Below are 12,247 nucleotides of genomic sequence, written 5' to 3'. Positions count from 1 at the left end.
TAAAACTGAAATAAATAAAAACATTTGAGCTTTTAGCTATTTTTTAGGTCTTTCTGTAGTTCTAAAAGCACCCTTAATTGAATACATTATGTGTTAATCAACAGTTGTATTTAAAGCTGATAAATTACATTGGGCCTCATGCTCTAAGGGGTCTCAAGGCACAGTCATTATAGGTGTACACCTAATAATAACTTTATGTCTTAAATTACAAATAAAGGGCTGAAAGAGTGAATTAAACCATATCAAAATACATGTACGTCATCTTGCCCCAACAGTAAAGTCCAAGCCCCTAAAAGCCACCATGTTAAGGCCCATTTATGCTCAACGTAAAATACGGATACGGACGGAGCCTTCTGTCCGTGCTCCACATTCATTTCATCCTGTTTACTTAAAGCTAAGAATGTGTTCTGTCACATCAGAAATATGGAGCGATAGAAAAATGCTTTTTTGGATGTTTTAATTAACACAGCTAATTTTTGAACCAATTTTTACTGATGATGTGAGAACATCAAATAAAGAGGTATTTGTCGAAAATTAATAAATAAATAGGGGCCAACAGGAAGTCTTCATACTAAAGGCCCATTTATGCTCAACGTTAAATACAGACGGTGCCTTCTGTCCGTGCTCCGCGTTCATTTCGTCCGTATTTCTGCATGTTTCCATAAAGCTTACAGATACGGGCCAAACAGAGCAGTACCACCAAAACCACGGGGGCAGTGTTGCTGTCAGTACCCGATACGTATCTCGAGTGAGACAGGAAAAAGAAATAACAATGGCAGAACTTTTTGAGGAAAAGTTGTGTGAGTTGGTTAGAAACGCTGCCCCCGTTTTTATCTGTTATGCAAGAGGTTCCTCTATCAATACCTCCTCTACAGTCGCCATGTTTGTTTTTGAATGTGTTGTTGTCATAAACTTTTGACTCTGGGCTGCCACCCTCCCCCCCCCGGTGGATGTATTGTACATCCATGCCAACGTAAAGGATGCATGGAAGTATGTGAACAGTGACGGTAACATCGTTTGAAATGGACATATACATTTTTGTACGTAAAGGGAGTATAAATGGGACTTTAGGCAAATGATAGTGCACTGTAAAGTCAAACAAGTTGAAAAACAATCAAAATATGTGTTGTAACTGATTACGTAAAAGTTTTAAGTAGTGGAAATAATTTTATTCAGTATTTGACTGCGGTTAAAATATAGTTTACTTGTTTCTCATTTGCAATTTTCCCTTATGTCTTTCACAGATTTTAAAGAGGGGGTATTATGCCGTTTTTTCAAAGCTTTACACCATCTCTCTGATACCCAGTAGTAGCTTCACATGGTTTACAGCTCAAAAAACTCCTCATGTTTCTCACACTGGCGTCCTGATAAACCCTTATTTTAACCTTCGTCTGAAACGCTTCGTTTTCGCTGAGGTCTCTTGAACAGACTCTGCTATCTGAAAATAAATCTTTCAAACTTTCTTTTCACTCACTTTTTACTATAGGCTGAATGGGGAAGTGCTTCATATTGCTCCCCTTGCCCGGGGCCTCCAAATGACTCAAACCACCCCTGTAATAATCTCAGACACGCAGAAACAGCTCTGACATTTGAACTCAGCCTGAAACACCAACAGTATCACCACGTTTAAGAGTTCTTCTCTTGCGTCACAGGCCTCCACAGTTTAAAGCTCCATGATGGGTGTTTATTTAATCTCCACGCAGTCCTATTGATTCCACTTCAGGGTGTATTGAAGTGGCTAATTAACGCCTTTTATCGAGGCATAAATCAAAGACAGTCTCCGTGCGTAAAAGTTGCAAATGGGGAACCATTAAGTCCGCGCGTAAAACCTGATATTCAAGATTTTAACGCAGTTAATGAAGCCAATACACAGACTGACATGGAGCTTATTGATGTCTGAGAGTTGGTGCCAGTCTAATTCAAGGGTGGGAATTAAAACTGGAGTAACTGTGGGTTAAATGGGTCATCATTTTTTTCGCTGCACATGTGCGTAAAATTCAATATAACTGGAGATAGAAGTCAAATGCAAAACTTAACACGTGAGCTTCGACTTTTTGTAGTGTGAATGTGTTGATCATATTGAATTTGATTCATTTTTTGTGCATATAAGCATTTTTTTTTTGGTAAAAGTATTTTGAAATCTCTCGGCGCCTGTCCTCAAAGGGTCTCAGTTGTTCACACAAGGCTCGGAGGCGGAGTGCTCGAAACTTTTTTACACCTTTGTAGTAGTGGGCACTCCCCCCACATGGTGATTGGCTGCCTGTGAGTTTATAGCTCACAAGCTTTCACATCCAGCGCTGACTAGTCGGTATCATTGTGTCCACGCGCCTCCTGGAAGCTGCGAATGATGTGACTTATTATTCCTCTCCATTTCGTATCTACAGCAGAGCACCTTGTTGAATTTTCGCCATCGTCTCTCTGCATGCTTTCCTCAGTGGTGTGCTGACGCCTCGCGAGCTTGTCTCTCCAAACCCTCCCAGCCTGACAGAGATGAGTAGTCCCGATGCGGGTTACGCCAGCGACGATCAGACCCAGGCAAGGTGTACGATGTCAGTCATGATGCCTGGAATGGGACACTGCCAGTGGGCCGATCCTCTCAGTCCTCTCGGGGACACCAAAGTGAAAAACGAGCCGTGCGCCTCCGCCGGGAGCTCCGGGAGTCAGAACCGCGGCAAGAGCGAGCCGCGGATCAGACGGCCCATGAACGCTTTTATGGTGTGGGCGAAGGATGAGCGCAAAAGACTGGCGCAGCAGAACCCGGACTTGCACAACGCGGAGCTCAGCAAAATGTTGGGTAAGTTTTTCAACACCTAAATCTGATGTTCGATCCATATTTTAAAGATTTAAGTGAGAAGTTGCCAGTTTTGCCATGGTTCCATAATTTTACACACATTGTATTTTAGTTCCATGCTTTTATTGTGTTAAAAATGTCACTGTTTTACATTTTAAGAGAGCTGGTGATGTTACACTGTTATAAAAAGCTTCTGAGTCCAAGTTTAACTGCACGTGTAACCTCAAAAAACCTGTCTCTGCCCCCTAAAATGGCAACAAGCTATTTTTATAAGCATGTCCAAGCTGCGGTCACTATCTGCTGACGTATCACTGATGTTCACTCTCCTCTTGACCTGCAGGGAAATCATGGAAAGCCCTTCCTGTCACAGAGAAGCAGCCTTTTGTGGAGGAGGCCGAGCGGCTGCGTGTCCAGCACATGCAGGACCACCCGAACTACAAGTACCGGCCACGGCGGAGAAAGCAGGTGAAAAGGATCAAGCGGTTAGACTCAGGCTTTCTGGTCCATGGTGTGTCCGAGCACCAGCCCCCGGCGATGGAGGGCATGGCTCTTGGCTACCACGAGCACAGCTTCCAGCTTCCTCAGCAGCCACTTGGTCACTACAGAGATGCTCAGGCTCTCGGGGGTCCCTCTTACGAGAGCTACAGCCTGCCCACACCTGACACCTCCCCTCTGGATGCCGTGGAGTCGGACCCCATGTTCTTCCCTCCACACACGCAGGAAGACTGCCACATGATGCCAGTGTACGCGTACCACTCCCAGGCTGCAGAGTACCAACCCCAGGACCCTGTCTCCAACCACAACCCTGTCCTGCACCGACACCAAGCCTCCTCCTCAGAGCCTGCCACCCTGCCCCCGTCCTACATGGGACACCCCAACCCTCTAGCCATGTACTACACCCAGCACTGCAGCCCCAGCCACCCAAAGAGGCACCCTGGCGGGGCAGGACAGCTCTCCCCTCCTCCTGACGCTCACCCTCACCCTGCAGACAGCGTTGAGCACATGCACCACTCAGACCTGCTGGCCGAGGTGGACCGCAGTGAGTTCGAGCAGTATTTGAGCTCCTCCTCGGCACGTGCGGACATGACGGGCCTGCCATACGGGCCCCACGAGGCCGGCATGCAAGGACCCGAGAGCCTCATATCGTCGGTGCTGTCGGACGCCAGCACAGCTGTGTATTACTGCAGCTACAACAACTCCTAACCTCCTGTCCACCCTGCTGTAAGGACTCAGGACCTGACCTCAAATCTCTGAAGCTAAATTTGAATAAAACGTGTTTATTTTTGTATTTTTTATTTTCACTAGACGGCATGAAGATAAAGACTGTTGTGCTCTATGTGCCCAAGAAAAGCCATAAAACATTAGACACATGAACACTGGGTTTCTTCCTTTCTCGCAGGGATATGAATCATATTGTGATAATAAATGATGTACAGACACTATTTTAAGGATTATGTATATACGGATGTTGTTTTTTTTATACTTTTTGCACTTTTGAGAAATAAATCGTTGCAAATATTTATCCTGTCCTGTTTTTTTTTTGGTCACGTAATCTTAACCTTTTCAGACCTGTCAAACTTTTTGTTTTTGTTTTTAAATGTGAGAACATGTTAAAGCTCCTGTACAGAAATTTTGGTTTAAGAGGATTTTGGTGCCCCCTTGGGATTTGAAGTATAATGTTGTTCCATTTTTTATATTTCGCTGGTATCAGACCAAAACCTCCCGTCCCCAAACCCACCGACTTTCAGGGAACGGGGGAGAAAACACTGTATTTTCAAACAATTAACACTGATTGTCAGCCTCTTATTTCACATTTTTATTGGATAAAATGTGTAAAACCCACTGACAGATATAAAGGATAACCAATAACATTAGTTCATAACAAAAAAAAACGGGAAAAATGGAAAAAAGAGGTAATTTTCAATCACGATTAATCTCGAGTATCTGTAGTTGAACACAATTTGTCATATCCTATTTAACACATTTAAAATTCCAACATTTTGCGTTTAAAGCTGTTTTTTATGTCTTTTTTGGATTTTTCTACAGGGATGGGCAACTTTTGTCACCAAGAGGGCCACATTAATTCTACTGTCGATGCCAAATTGTTACAGAATTTCAAATATTCTCAATTTAACTATTGTGATTACTAATTATTGCTTCTATGATCATTTATAATAAAAACATTAAGGTTTTTAAACAAAAGTGCAAATTAAGAATACATTTAATTTGAAGCTACTTTTTTAATGCAGTGGACATGATAGTTTAACATATTTTACTTGTAATTTTTAAGTGTATTAAGTCATTTAAATATATCTACTTATTTCTTTCAAATAGTTAAACATATACACACAATCAAAGATTATAAAATGTATATAATATGATTCTTTTTTCATGTTTTTATGCTTTCTTTAGGTTTATAATATGTTGGTATTTAAATTTGACTTTGGGGCTGCACTGAGTGAGGCGTAAGACCACCAGTTGCCCACCCCTGGTCTAAAACTGAGGGTAACTGCCTTCCTTTATGGGTACAGTCCTGATTTATATTGGTAGATCAAAGATTTTAACATGAACTAAACTGAGGCAAGAAGAGCTTGTCATGGATTAAAAGATTAAAATGAGAGATAATTAAAAGAGAAATTATTGGTTTAAGATGACTTTTAACAAGGGCTGTCAAAGGATTGAAACTTTTCTCTAGTTAATCACGATTAATTTCACCTTTTTGTATCACATTTTAAAATTCCAGTATTTTGCATCCTAAACTGTTTTTGTGTTGTTTTAGATTTTTCAGCTATCTTAAACTAAACGTTATTGACTTCCTGTTTGGATTCAGACCTGCCTTTATATCAGAGATTATGATATAAACTCAACCACGTAAAAAGGAACCTGTAATGGATTAAAAGGAAATAAAAAGGTAAATGTTGGATAACACAAGGTGAAGATAATTTCTTACTTGTCCACTGAGATGTCTGTGAGGTTTTTAATGTGAAATGAGATATTAAAAAGCAGTGATGGACTCATTTTACATTACAGAGACATGGCTTAACCAAGTGTGTTGAAAGGGACAATAAATCATGTGATTAATCACAATTTTAAAATTAACACTCTAATTTTGGGCCATTTTTTATTGCAATTAATGAGATTAATCTTGGCAGCCCTTAAAATTTTCCTCCCCTTATAAGGCCACACGAAGTATTTTTGTCTTGGAGATTATTGTGGCATATGCTTATAATCACTTTGTTGGACACCTACCCACTGACTGGATTAGTTTCAGGCATTTAAAAAAGTCAAAATAAATGAATAATTTCTTCTCATGGGGTTGTTTGCCTTTTTAGCTCACAAAGAAACACCAGTATTAATTACATCCTGTGTCATTAACAGATTAAAATCCCTCTTTGGTGCTACAGGCCCCGCAATTGTATTGTTTTGCTCTTTACTTAAATATATGCACTGTAAAAACAAATATGAGGGCCCAATATAAAACTGTTAAGTAACAAGTTTCACAGCTATTTGAGTTTAGGGACCCAACTTAATACTTCATGTTGCCACAACATGTTTCCAATAGAAATATACTTCTCAGTTGGCTCAGCTAACGTAGATAAGTGTGGAAGGCCGCCAGGTCGCCAGTTGCCCAGTCCTGGTCTAAAACTAAGGGTAACTGCCTTCCTTTATGGATACAGACTTGATTTCTTTGGTTGATCAAAGGTTTTAACATGAACTTAACCATGTAAAAAAGAGCTTGTCATGGATTAAACGGGATATAAGAAAATGATGATAAAAAGTACTGATGTCAGATGACTTCTGACTTGTCCACTGAGCTGTTTGTGAGGGTTTTTTTTTTTTTTTTTTTTAGGTGGAATGAGACTTTAAGGATTAGTAGTGGGCTTATTTTACTTCAATGAGGCTGCAGGGAGATGCTGACATGGCTTAACCAAAGTGTGTTGAAAGTAATAAAAATCATGCAATTAACCAAAATTTTAAAAAACAGTGCTATAATTTGGACCTTGATTTATCACAGTTAATGCAATTTATCTTGACAGTCCCAAAAAGAAATGTACTCTCCTCTTTTAAGGACATATTAACTGCACTGTTAGACTGATCAGATCAGAGTTGTGTAATCTGCAAAGTCCAAAACAGCTATGTCAATTTTTTTTTTAACTGATAGAACACATTTTTAAGTTTTAACCAAACAATGCTCAATCATTTTAAGTATGCTTTGTAATTCTACTCAAATTATCTGAGTCAAGCCTTAGAGTGCTATCTGGCATTTGACACTTTTGCCCCATGAGTGAAGTTGCCCACTTAGTTAGACAAGGCCTGCCTGTGGGGAGCAACCACAATACATGATGGATGGTACACTGAACGTGATGGAAGAGGACTTCCTGGCTCATCATTCACCTCTCATTTATTGTCACTTACGAGGAAAAGTAAGCTTTACAAAAATTAATAAAATATGTTGTAAGTGTAGGAAAGTTTTATGTCAGGTTAACCCAACATTAATGTACGAGTAGTGGTAACTCAAAAAATTATTTCAACAACTTACAGACTTCGATGTAATCACTTTCAACAAAAAATTTGAGTATTTTCCACTTGTTTGGTTTTACAGTACATCTTTGCTTTGGATAATGCCTTGTTTCTGCATAATGCTATTAACCCCTGAAAGCCTGAAAACACTAAGAATAGCCAGAAAAATTCAATTTTGTGTAACTGAAATGTTCATTAACTTTCTACTGAGATTTTAAAAGAATCCAAATTTCCATAAAATTAAACAAATATATTTTTAGTATCTCATTTCATTCATTAGGTGTTTTTGGTCACTAATAATCCACTTGAGGGCATTTTTATCATTTTTCAGATTGTATTATGAATTTTTTTGAGTAATTTTTTGATCATATTGATTAGATAGAGGTATCATAAAAGTATGTATTAAATATTTGACAACAGGCGTTAAGGGGTTAATCACTGTGTCGGACACCTACCCCCTGGCTAGATAAGTTCTAGGCATTAAAAATAGCAGTATAGAAATAATTAACTTTTGTTGTGAGAGGTTTATTTGCTTTTTTAGCTCATAAAGAAACACCAGCATTAATTTCATCCTGTTCCATTCAAAGATAAAAACTCCTCTTTAATTGAGCTTTAATTGTATTGTTTTGCTCTTTACTTTAATAAATGGGGAGTGAGTTTAAATTTTGAAAAAAGTGGGGGAAATGCAAAGGAGAAAGAATTTCACCTTTTGCATGCTTTCCATGTAAGATCACCATTCATCCACTGCAGCCTCTGTTGGTTTTTCCAACTTCCACGCACAGCTGAGCAGACTCCCAACAGCAACCGTCGCTCACCTGGAAGCAAGGCAGCGACCCTGCTTCCTGGCCTGGACGGAAAGAAGGTAATCTCCCTGGCTGTGTTACACATGGCGCCTTGTTTTCACAGCATGGGAGCACAGGTTTATGCTCCGGACATCCTTCCTCTGAATGATTTAGTCTTTTCTGATTAATCTGCGGCCTCTTCTGCTTTATAATGGCGCCCCTTTATTTTCTGTCACTGAGGTTCTGTATATTTCAATCCCCGTCCTCTTGCTATGTGATGATAACACAGCGGTGACATCAGCTTTTATTTTGGCTGGTATACTGAAATACCCTGAGATATATTTAACCACTCACGCCACTGTGTTGCTTCATCGTATTTTTAATTTATCAGGTAAAAGTCTTTAAAAGATTCCATCAAACCTAGAGGATAATTCGTGGTATTTATAGCTAAGAAGAGTCATGTTTTATAAATAGAGATTTTCCTGATTTCTAAAGGAAGAGGCTCTTCTCTGAGGGGTCAATCACCCTGACCTCATGCTCCATTTTTAGCACCTCAGAGGAAACACAGTCCAGAGGTTTATATGTTTGTGCACTTTGTTCATGCAGAATGTTTCTAGATATTCTCTAATGTAGGACAAAAAGTGGGTAAGGTTGTTATTGTTCAAGAAATTATTCAAGGAAATGTATAGAAATTAATCAGAATTACCAAACTGCAAAAGTCTTTCAAATAAACAGTCTGAGCTCGTCCATGTGACGTGTTTAAGTTGTTGTTACGTCATCTTCCTTCCCTCACACCCAAACCTGACTTATTCCGCCCTCAGGCCGTGCAGAGGGAATCTGCTCTAATTGGTGTGAATGTGTTTAAATTCAGTCTGCAGCTGAGTGGCAGGTTTATCCTCCCTGTTGTTCCAGCTAATGGGTGCATAACAACAGGCTCAGGCCTCGATCCCCCGCCCCAGGCTGCAGCTGGGTGGGGGTCACCTGCATAGACTTACAGGGAGAGGCAGACCTCCCACGCTAGCGATGTTATCTACGCGGGCTAATTGATCGGGGCTAATTGACAAGGAAGAGCTCACTGAAGGTTCTGTGTTGTAGAGTTTGTGTTGAAGATACAGGAAGGAGACGGATAAGAATTACAGTACAGGTAGGTTTTCTGACTTCTCCGACTTTAGTTTCACTCGTACTTTGAAATTTAATTCTTTTACTTTTTAAAGCTCGTGAAGAATTTTCAGATCATAATGAATCAGACTGAATTAAATAATGTTGTCTCTGTATAAGATAAAAAATCAAACAAGACGGTCAGAAAAAGACTGACTAGTACTGTATAGATAATTCAAGAGCCTGAAACCACTGCCAGGAGGGGGTAGGTGTCAGATAAATGGCCTGACAGCATTGTGTAGTTTATTTTATTATTCCCCCCAGAATGTGATTTTTTAGAATAAGAAAACAATATTTGACATAATATGACAAAATCACAAAAGGATTTAAGAAACTGCTTTGTCCAGAGGGGGCGCCAAAATCAAGACAAAACAAAAGTGCCACACAGGAGCTTTAAATAGAGAACTTTTTTTAAAGGCTGTTTCATTTTACTTTTTTTCTTTTTCAATAAATTTCAGTGAAATTTCAGAAAGATTTTTATATTGTCTCTGTAACAAAAAAAATAGACCATCAGAAACAGACTGACTAGTGCTGCATAGATAATTCAGGAGCCCCTTACAAGGAGGGGGTAGGTGTCAGATGAAGTGACTGACGGAACTGTGTGGTTCATTTTATTATTCTCTCCAGAATTTTTTTTTTTTTTCGATACAATAATAAAAAAATATGAACTTATAATTTATGACAAAGTCACGAAGGGATAAAAGGAACTGCATTCTCCAGAGGGGGTGCTAAAATCAACACAAAAGTACCGCAAAGGAGCTTTAAATAGAAAAAATAAAATGCAAAAAAATAGAGAATTTTGAGATAGTTATGACTTTGACTGAATTTAATACTGATGTCAGTGTATGAGGTGAAAAAAAGCAAACAAGGCCATCAGAAAAAGCATGACTGGTGCTGCATACATCATTCAAAAGCCTGAAAACCCCTAACAAGAGGGGGGCAGGTGTCAGATAAATGGCTGCATTTCGTGTCATTTTGTTAACTTCGCTATAGAATGGGATTTTTTAAATTGCAAAACAATATTTGACTCAAAGGGATTTTAGAAACTGCATTGTCCAGAGGGGGCGCCAAAATTAACACAAAACAAAAGTACCATACAGGAGCTTTAAAAAGAGAAAATAAAAAAGCAAATAAGGCTTTATTTGGTCACATACAAAGACAATATGTGAAGAAAAGGCACAGATAAACTAAAAATGATAATTATTATAACTCATTAGATAGATTTGTTAAACATTTCCAAGTTCTTCAGCACAGTTTTGAAGAAACATATCTACTCAAATATAATGTGTTTAATTCATTTAATGTTGTTTTTTTAAAGATTTGTTTTCAGGCCTTTATTAGATATAGGAAGGACAGTGGTAGACTTGGAAACAGGGAATAGAGGTGGGAAAGACATGCAGTAAAGGGCCACAGGCCGGATTCGAACCAGACCCGAGCATCTGCACGCCCAGTTTTTCAATGTTTTAATGAAATTTAAAAGAGGAAATCACATATAGGGTGTACATTTTTGTCATTTTGTTCCTTTTTTTTATTTTAGGGGTCATTTTTTAAATCATCCAGAACATACAGCATAAGGTCTTCAATAAATTCCTGACTTTTTTCCATTTAAATCAACTTTGGTGACAAATTAATAGAATTTAAAGCCGCAATTAGGGAAATTTCAATTTTAATTTTGGTGCCCCCTGTTTGCAAATTTTCTTCTGAACATGTCTGACTAGTGTTCAACTTAGAACATCTCATCTTTATTATTACAGTCAAAAGTATTAAAATGAAGGCTGTTTGTCCATGACCTACCCCTCCACAGCAATATCAGCCATTAAAATAACCATATATACATGTTCAGTCTTTATGCTGATGTTTTATTGGCTCATAAAGAAGCATGCACATTAATTTCATCCACTGTAATAAGCTGCTAAAAACTTTTCACAGGAGCTTTAATGCATTGTTTGATGAATGGTGCAGGATTACTTTGAAGCTTATGTACAGGTCACAATTAATATATATCACATTTTTTACATATAACAAAGCACATGGACTCTACAGTGTTTTAATTCTGCTTATCATGTTTGAGTCTTTTCTAGTGTTGATATCCACATTAACAGAAGCATGAAAGTGTTTCCAGCGAGGTTAAAGGAAGACATCCATTCAGAGCAGAGTTTAAAGCTCAGGAAATCAGGGCTTTCATGGTGTTCCCATCGCTGCTGTATACAGTGTGTGTGTCCTGGGGCCTCCCTGGCAGCAGCGTGCAGAGAGCCACTCAGAGATTACCGAGCGGCTACATTAACACAGCAGCACTTAATCATGGCACTGCCCTAATCTCATCTCAGGTAGCTGCCTGTCACAGACACAGACAGCTTCAGTTTACACACACAGCTGCTGCAGGTCGACTAATTCAGCCTGCAATGAAACGTCGACGCCTGCTTTATTTGACAAACATGTAGAAGGTTTATTAGCCAGTATAATGTGGTGTTAGCTGGGTTTGAATGTACCATACACCCTGAATAAACAGATAATATCCCCCTCTATGAGCTGAATCTAGGTGTAAACAATTATGTCTAATTGATTTCTCTTTCTTTTAACTCTAGATTAACCAGAAATACAGAGAGGCAATAAAAATACATATAAAAATCATTATTTTTATGTTGAGATAAGCATGTTCTATAAGAAATCATTATTTAGGGCACATTTTGGCTTGTCAGGTTGTTAAAAACACCTGAAACAAGCATTTGTCAACAGCTTTTACCAACATGTATTAATAATTATCTCAAAATGCTATCATAAAGAATCAACATACAGATTTTTACAACCTGGCAACCCTAAATTTGCTCAAAACTAATATTTTTTATGAACACCACCTATAATTTATTTATTTATTTATTAGTAAGGATCATTTAATTGTACTTTTCAATGTGAAAATGCTATTCTAGCTTACCAGATCAAAGTGAAATACTCACTTCTATGTGTTTTTGAAAGCTTTTTCAAATAATTTGACTTC

At 38.6% G+C, this 12,247-nt stretch overlaps 1 protein-coding gene across 1 annotated transcript; it reads left to right on the top strand.

Annotated features, from left to right (window-relative positions):
* The first annotated feature begins 2,298 nt into the window (after positions 1 to 2,298).
* On the top strand, positions 2,299 to 4,794 carry sox17 (SRY-box transcription factor 17). The gene is made up of 2 exons (XM_041813690.1): positions 2,299 to 2,794; positions 3,132 to 4,794. The coding sequence occupies exons 1-2, from the start codon at positions 2,491 to 2,493 to the stop codon at positions 3,992 to 3,994; spliced, it is 1,167 nt and encodes a 388-aa protein (XP_041669624.1). The 5' UTR covers positions 2,299 to 2,490; the 3' UTR covers positions 3,995 to 4,794.
* Positions 4,795 to 12,247: the final 7,453 nt, after the last annotated feature.

This window comes from Cheilinus undulatus, linkage group 19 (genome assembly GCF_018320785.1).
Source record: "Cheilinus undulatus linkage group 19, ASM1832078v1, whole genome shotgun sequence".
NCBI classification, from domain to species: Eukaryota; Metazoa; Chordata; class Actinopteri; order Labriformes; family Labridae; genus Cheilinus; species Cheilinus undulatus.
The sequence above is the reverse complement of the archived record's forward strand: the minus strand, read 5'-3'. Positions and strand labels throughout refer to the sequence as shown.

What these genes read in the sequence shown, in the direction of transcription:
- sox17 (XM_041813690.1), top strand. Translation starts at nt 2,491, where the DNA reads ATGAGTAGTCCCGATGCGGGTTACGCCAGCGACGATCAGACCCAGGCA. An exon ending in GGAGCTCAGCAAAATGTTGG is followed by an intron (nt 2,795 to 3,131) that starts GTAAGTTTTTCA and finishes CTTGACCTGCAG; the next exon opens with GGAAATCATGGAAAGCCCTT.